Here is an 8,099-nt window from a genome sequence, read left to right on the forward strand (position 1 = left end):
CATCAAATCTCACAGAACTGGACAGTGCTATTCATCAGGCATGGTGTCAGATTCCTCGCATCACCTTTCAACATCTCGTGGAGTCAATGCCAAGAAGAATTGCTGCAGTATTGAAGGCAAAAGGTGGCCCAACAAAGTACTGATGGGGTGGTCATAATAATCTGGCCACTCATCATAATATATATCCCACGTTCAAAGGCTGTTAAATCATGTTGTTTACCCATATCTTCAGAAAAAAAATCACTTCTGTCGTGGGTAAACAACTGCTTCCTTATTTATAATGGTCTGGCCCTCTAGCAACTTCAGTGCGAAATTATAGCTAATTTGCCAACAAACGTCAGGTGGTCATAATAATCTGGACACTCAGTGTACTTGCGTCATGTTTTTTAAATCCACACTGTCAAACTTTTAGTTGGTATATTCAGACCATTTATATTTGAGCCTTAATATATCAATTATTACATTAATTCTGCCTTTTAATTTCTCTGGGTTTTTTTCTCCTAAGTTCCTGTAGGTTGTGTGAACATGTTTTAGAATTACACTCTTATTTGCCTGTAGTATTTTTTAGTATATTTCTTTGTTTAGCCTTTTTGAGGTTTGCCCTATGTGTTATATATATGATATATAGATATATCTGACGTTAGGACAGTGGTTCTCAACCTTCTGGCCCTTTAAATACAGTTCCTCATGTTGTGACTCAACCATAAAATTATTTTCGTTGCTACTTCATAACTGTAATGTTGCTACTGTTATGATGGCATAATGTTAATATCTGACATGCAGGATGGTCTTAGGCGACCCCTGTGAAAGGGTCGTTCGACCACCAAAGGGGTCGCAACCCACAAGTTGAGAACCACTGCCTTAGGACAACATGGTGGTTTAGAAGATGCTGACCTCCATGCAGTCAAAAATCTGTGTGTAACTGCAGTTGATCCTCTGCATATGCTGAGTCTCACCTGCAGATCGAAAATAGCTTTTTTTCAATAGACCTGCACAGTTCAAACCTCTGTTGTTCAAGGGTCACCTGTATATCAGTCTACTTAACTGTAAATCAACATTTTACCCTTCAAGTGAGGTGTAGAAACTTTCCTTTACTTCACTTTTCCCTCTACTTACAATTGTCTTAAACATTCCCTTTAGAATGAAGAACTACATCAAATAGTATTACAGTTTTTGCTTCAACCATTAAATGTAATTTAAAAACTCAAGAGGGAATGGTGAATATTGTATTTACTCATTTTGCATTTTTTTGTCCTTCTTAATGTTTGGTGTTTCAAGAACCCTTCATAATATCATTTTCTTTCTGTTCATAAAACTTCCTGTAGCCATTCTTTAGGGTAGGTCTGCTAGTGACAAATTATCTTCATTTTTCATAGTCTGAGAATGTCCTTATTTCCTCTTCATTCCTTAAAGGTATAGTCATTGTATATAGGATTTTGTATTGCAATTCTTTTCTTAAATATTTGAAAAATGTTGTGACTCCTCTTTCTGGTTTTCATGGTTTCTGATGAGAAATTTACCATCATTGGAATTATTCTTTCTGTCTTAATTGCAATCAGGATATTTTTTCTTTGTGTGGAGTTTCCAAAAGTTTGACTATGATGTATCTTAACACAAATTTCTTTGAGTTTATCTTTATGGGGTTCACTCAACTCCTTGAATTGAAGCATTTTTATGATGGCTACTTTAAAACCCTTGTCAGATAGTTCTAACATCTATGTCATCTCTGGGTTGGCATATGTTTTCTCATTAAAGTTGAGACTTTTATGTTTTATTTATTTATTTGTAGAGTACATTTATTAAAGCTGGGGACAGTGGAAAAGGGGGGATTTAGAGTAGAAGCAGTAACAGGAGAGCCTAGGTGGGGCTGCTATTGGCTCCCTGAAATTAGAGAAAAGGGGCCTTGGGGACAGGTTCAGTGGTTTTGCTGCCCACTGTTCCTCTCGTTGCCAGTCCCATGGGGACTCCAAGAGCTTAAAAAAAGTAGGTGCCTTACAAAAGGGCATGGGCACGCTCCAAGGAGAGCGCTGAGATTGAGATCTGGATATTTTGGGTATTATGTTACAATCTCCGGGTCTTTTATTTAGATCTACATCAGGCTTCCTCTGATAAATTTTCTTCAACTGGGGAAGGGGAGCACTGCTTCATGATTGGCAGGTAGCAAGGGAAGTTCACGTTCTCCCCTTGATTGATTGGGTGATGGTGTTTCATTATTGCTGGGATGGGAGTTCAGGCTTTCCACTGCAGCTCAGGTGACACCACCCTAGCAGAAGGGGCTGATGGGACTCATTACTGCTCCTCCGGTGGTCTCCACTGACACTGTAGATGGTATCCTCTGATCCCACCCCAGCCAAAGAGAAGGAAGAGTCACCTCATTACCGTGAAGGACATAGTGAGTCAGGGTTATTATGTACTGAGATGTTTAGTTACCACCTGGGAAGGGTTTCCCACTGAGTTTTTGCTGGACCATATAGGTGCAGGTCCACAGTTGGTTTGGGGTGTTTTTTTGTTTTGTTTTGTTTTTGGTATTTGGCTGTAGTTAGAGAATTTGTTTGCAAATTTTCTCTCTTGCTAGGTTGCCATTTCCTGGTCTGTTGTAGAGAGCAGGCTTTGGGGACTAGGAGGTTGGGTTTGTTTTGTTTTGTTTTTGTTTGTCTAGCTTCACCCGTTAGAATTGTTGAGTTGCTGACTTTTCCAGCATCTTGCCTGAGATACATAAATGAGGGAAAAGAAGATTGGGGAGCTACATTTCCTGCATGTCCCAGGATACCTAATCATTCTGCCTCCTCTCTATTTTTTAGACTTTTTAAAGTTGTATGTAGTGGGACAAATAAGGGAAAGTCTATCTAGTCTGTCATTTTGGAAGTAAAAAGGCTGTAAAATTTCTGCTCTTAGAACTTCATCAGATGGTGGGAAAGGATTTCTGCATTTTAAGTGGGAAGCTGAACTGAATAAATTATACTGGTGGTCTCAAATCTGGCTCTGCATCAAAATCATTGGGAGAACATTGTAAAAATAGATTCCTAGACCTTATCCCACAGATTGTAAATCTGGCACAAGGGCCTAGGAATGCGTAATTTTAAAAAGCTCTCCAGGTGATTTCGAGTACAGCCATCCATTAATGTGGGTAAATTCTTTTTACCTCCCTATGCTTTAGTTCTCCATGAGGGGACTCTACTAGGATCCTTTATCAATGTAGGCAATAAGAAGCACTTGAACAGCTATTTTACACTTCTGTTTCAGCCTCCTATCCCAAAGATTCTGATTAATTAGGGCTGGGGCCAGGATGATTGAGAAAACTACAGGCTTATCAACTCAACTGTGCACTTAGGGAAGAGTCATTCAGACTAGGTGATATCTAAGGTACTTTACAGTAAAGAACTTGTAAATAAATAGTCCTGGGATTTTATATAATCTGAAAAAGGCAAAGAAGGAAAAAAGAATGTTGTCCCCACTCTAAGTGTTTCAACGCTGGTCACCCCCACAGGGTTGCCACATGGGATTATGTAGGCTGTGTCCTGTGAAACTTCACCTACACCAGTAATTTTCAGTCCTGACACCTGTTGAAATACATTGTAAGGTGTTCAGTAGCCTGTGTTCAGTAGAGGCCAGAGAGATTGCCAGGTGTCCCTTAATGGCAAACCAGAGACCTACATAGTAATCTGAGTAGTGCTCACTGATTTGCACATATTTTTCCATTATATTGTTTACCACTTGTTGCTTAAGTAGAATGTATGCAAAGATTTGAAGTTAGACGATAAGAAAGGTATAACTTAGCCTATTTCAATCTCATCCTCATATCAATGTCTTAAAAGTAAACCACTGCTTTTATGCCTTGTACATATAATCTGGTCTCTAAATCCCTTTTTGTGAATTCATTAGCTTTCCTATGAAAGCTAATGAATGAGGATTTATAGTTAACAGATAAAGGGAACCAATTGGATAGAGAAAGATGAAACTAGTGAAGTAAAAAGCAGGAGCCATATTAAAGAGCTATGTATTCTACTACACTGTAATTTTTACCTTTGCTATAAAACACTTCAAGTCTCTGGATGCTAATGTATCAAGAGCTGGATTTGGTTTGGTTTGGAAATCAAATTGTGACTTTTAAAATAAATAGTTCAGACAGTGTAATGCCTTTGTATTGCCAAAATCTGTTAATAAATCAGACGTCTTATCCTCAAATGTGGACATTAACTCTACAAATATAAATGAATGTGTATCACTTACTTAGATGGATAACCAGGTTCTATGAGCTGTCAGTTCTAAAATGATAATAGAGAAAAGCTTTGTTTCAGTATTTATAATTCAGTTCTACAAGTAATTTTTTTTTTCTCATCTCTCTTAAAGTCTTGTGAAAATGCCATTGTGTGCTGGAAACCTGGCAAAATGGAAGATGATATAGACAAAATTAAGCCCAGTGAGTCTAATGTGACTATTCTTGGGCGATTTGATTACAGCCAGTGTGACATTTGGTACATGAGATTTTCTATGGATTTCTGGCAAAAGGTAGCAACATTTTTACATTTTGAAATTATTTTACTTAAAGCCATGGTAATTTTAGTTTTCTCTGTTATGCATCTGTAGATTTGAGACTCTATCTTGATGTTTTGTATTAATTGTTTTGGCCTTTGATATTATTTATTCTATCCTTGTGGCTCTGAACACCATCTGCAATGCTTATAAATGAAATTGACAAGTGTCAGGAGTGGTAGTTAGGTGTTTATTTTCTACAACATCTGTTACTAAAATTTAATGTTTTGGTGATTAAAATTAATGTTTTTATGTGTCTTTACCTCAGAAAAACTTAACAAACAAACATGGAAGTTAGAGACAAAATAGTAGTTATCTAAATTTTTGAAGAAATTTGGTATTAGGTTTTTGTTGGTAATGAATTATCTGAGTATTTATATGAACATTTTTGGAAGATCTTTCTATAGCTTTAGCTACAGTTTTTTTAAAAATATATTTTTATTTATTTCAGAGAGGAAGGGAGAAGGAGATAGAAACATCAATGATGAGAGAGAATCATCAATTGGCTGCCTCCTGCATGCCCCCTACTGGGGATTGAGTCCGAAACCCCAGGCATGTGCCCTTAACCAGAATTAAACCCAGGACCCTTCAGTCCCCAGGCTGATGCTCTATCCACTGAGCCAAACCAGCCAGGGCTGCTACAGTTCTTTAAGACACAATAAAGAGTACATGTATTATAGTGTAAATTATAAAGCTCGTCATAAATTTGCAACATGCCTTCTTTCTTACTCAAGACATCTCTGTGAAGTATTAGTTGCTGTTATCCCCATTTACAAATCAGAAATATAAGATGCAAAGAAGTAATCAAGAGCATAACCAGAGGATGGAGCTGAGGTTTTCCCAAAATAAGAAAGCTCTCTTAGGATTGCTTGAAATCTTTAAAGCTTATTTTAATAATTTGGTGGGGTTTTTTTAATATATTTATACAGATGCTTGCATTGGGCAATCAGGTTGGCAAACTTTATGTTTGGGATTTAGAAGTAGAAGATCCTCATAAAGCCAAGTAAGTATTTAGAAATTCCTGCCTTCATATTCTTTTTTTTTCTTCTTGTTTCTAAATACTTTATAATTTGAAAGAACAGATCAGTGCACAAATAAAAGTACCATCAGGCAGATCTTATGCAAGCTGTAATAGAAATAAAAACCAAGAACTCAAGAGATTAACTGTAGCTGTTAGAGAAAGTATACTATCATGCCCTCACTCTTTTTTACCTTCCATATCTTGTCTTTTGCTACATCAAATATAGAGGAAGTAACTTATACTTACAATATCATCTTTAAATCATTTGTAATATTTGCATGTCTCAGAGTACTTTAAAATATTTTTTATTCTAATGATTGTTTTTCATAAGTACCTGATAACAACTTATTTTTTTCATATAAATTATATGGTGCCTATTGAATTTAAAATATACCCAAGTATTTTAAAATCTGAGATTGAGCTCTTAGTAAAGTATGTTCTGTTTTCAGATGCCTTCTGTATGAGTTGGGACAGCTAATCATTTTCTACTTTATTGTTTTAAGTTAGATATTGGCAACATTATGTATGTATGGTATTTTAACCTGTTGTCATGTTTTCTCCTTAGATGTACAACACTGACTCATCAAAAATGTGCTACTGCTATTCGACAAACCAGTTTTAGCAGGGATAGCAGCATTCTCATAGCTGTTTGTGATGATGCCAGTATTTGGCGATGGGACCGACTTCGATGAAATATTGTTCCTAATCAAATTAGAGTGTGTTTTCTGTGTATAGTAGAATTAATGTAACTTGCTAGTAAGGGCACATAGAGCATTTAGAGTTGTCTTTCAGCATTCAATCAGGCTGAGCTGAATGTAGTGATGTTTACATTGTTTACACTCTTTGTACTGTCTCCTGCTCAGACTCTACTGCTTTTAATAAAAATTTATTTTTATAAAGCCACGTGTTATTTTAGTTTATTTTTATTGTGATGAAAAGAAATGTTGAAAGTAATAAAATTATGCCTTATCTTTTTGTAATGATCAATTTCTTGTAGTTCGCTTAACTGGAGTAGGCTATATAATGTAATAGTAAGTAATTATGTTTAAAATTTTAGAGTTGTAACAGTAATGTTCTAATAACCTATCCTTACAGTTAAAAAATATTGCCATTCAATTTACAACTTGGTCATTAGTTATAGTGGAAATATCATTAGAGCAAGGGAGGGTAGGGCATAGAAGCTTAGGTATGTAGTGAGTTGAAAAATGGAAGAAATGGGGAGTATGTTTTTATAGTGAGCTTCTATTCCCCTTTCTGGAAGATTATTGGTTAAAAGAAATAAATAGACTGTCTTCTCTCAATAAACTTTGGTCCCACTTAAAAAAGAGGTCATAAAGTTGAGAGTAGTTGGTTATTTTGTCTCAAACATAGTGTTTTGCTTATGTTTATGGGCAAGAAACAGCAAGAGTGAGAATGAGATATGAAAGTCCAGAAAAATCCCCAAAGAGTTAGCACCAAGATGACAAGTGGAGGGTTTAACCTGAAGCAGAGCAAATGAAGAAAACCTGGGTGATTATAGAATAAGGTACGAGGTAAAATGAGAGGAGCCAAGGTAAAATACAAAAGACTGAATTTTATCAAGTTTTTAAATTCATGAGCATATTTCTATAAATCCATACCATTCCACAAACATACCATTATTTAGTATCTTTTGGGATATGTTAATTGCTTCTAACTTTTATAAAAATATATTTTTATTGATTTCAGAGAAGAAGGGAAAGGGGGAGAGAGAGATGGAAACATCAGTGATGAGAGAGAATCATTGATTGGCTGCCTCCTGCACAAACCCCACTGGGCATCAAGCCGCGACCCAGGTATATGCCCTGACTATAACTGTGACCTCCTGGTTCATAAGTTGACACTCAACCTCAGCCTCACCAGCCAGGCGCTTCTAACTTTTTGCTATTATAAATAACTAGAGGCCCAGTGCACGAATTCATGCACCAGTGGGGTCCCTCGGCCTGGCCTGTGGGATCGGGCCAAAACTGGCTCTCCGACATCCCCCAAGGGGTCCCTGATTGCGAGAGGGCGCAGGCTAGACCGAGGGACCCCACCGGTGCACGATCGGGGCTGGGGAGGGATTGCAGGAGGGCTCCAGGGTGTGTCCAGCCCGTCTCGCTTACTCCCAATCGGCCAGACCCCAGCAGCAAGCTAACATACCAGTTGGAGCGTCTGCTCCCTTGTGGTCAGTGAATGTCATAGCGAGCAGTTGAGCGGCCTTAGCATATTATCATTAGCATATTATGCTTTGATTGGTTGAATGGCCGCCTGGATGACCAGACACTTAGCATATTAGGCTTTTATTATATAGGATGTTTTGACTAACAGCCTACCACAAAAGTTTTTGTGTACTTCCCTGATTATTTCCTTAGACTTACAGTGGGGCCTTGACTTACGAGTGTCCCGACTAACGAGTTTTTTGAGATACCAGCTGTCTCTCGGCCGATTTTTTGCATTGAGTTGATAGAGTAATTTGAGTTAACGAGCTCCTTAACAGAGAGGAAGGGAGAACGAATTAAACTCGTAAGTCAAGGCCCCACTGTAA

At 37.4% G+C, this 8,099-nt stretch overlaps 1 protein-coding gene across 4 annotated transcripts in view; it reads left to right on the forward strand.

The window, feature by feature from the left end:
* The window catches only part of EED (embryonic ectoderm development), a 33,862-nt gene extending 27,405 nt beyond the window's left edge, over positions 1–6,457 (forward strand). For 3 of the 4 annotated variants that reach the window (XM_005875623.2, XM_005875624.2, XM_014547179.1), the window contains 3 exons: positions 4,351–4,509; positions 5,463–5,536; positions 6,120–6,457. In XM_005875623.2, coding sequence (XP_005875685.1) covers positions 4,351–4,509; positions 5,463–5,536; positions 6,120–6,246 — 360 coding nt within the window. In that variant the 3' untranslated portion in view covers positions 6,247–6,457. The remainder of the gene's footprint in view (positions 1–4,350; positions 4,510–5,462; positions 5,537–6,119) is intronic. The other variant, XM_014547177.1, reaches the window with a different exon arrangement.
* The last annotated feature ends 1,642 nt before the right edge of the window (positions 6,458–8,099 follow it).

This window comes from Myotis brandtii, unplaced genomic scaffold, assembly GCF_000412655.1.
Source record: "Myotis brandtii unplaced genomic scaffold, ASM41265v1 scaffold468, whole genome shotgun sequence".
NCBI lineage: Eukaryota > Metazoa > Chordata > Mammalia > Chiroptera > Vespertilionidae > Myotis > Myotis brandtii.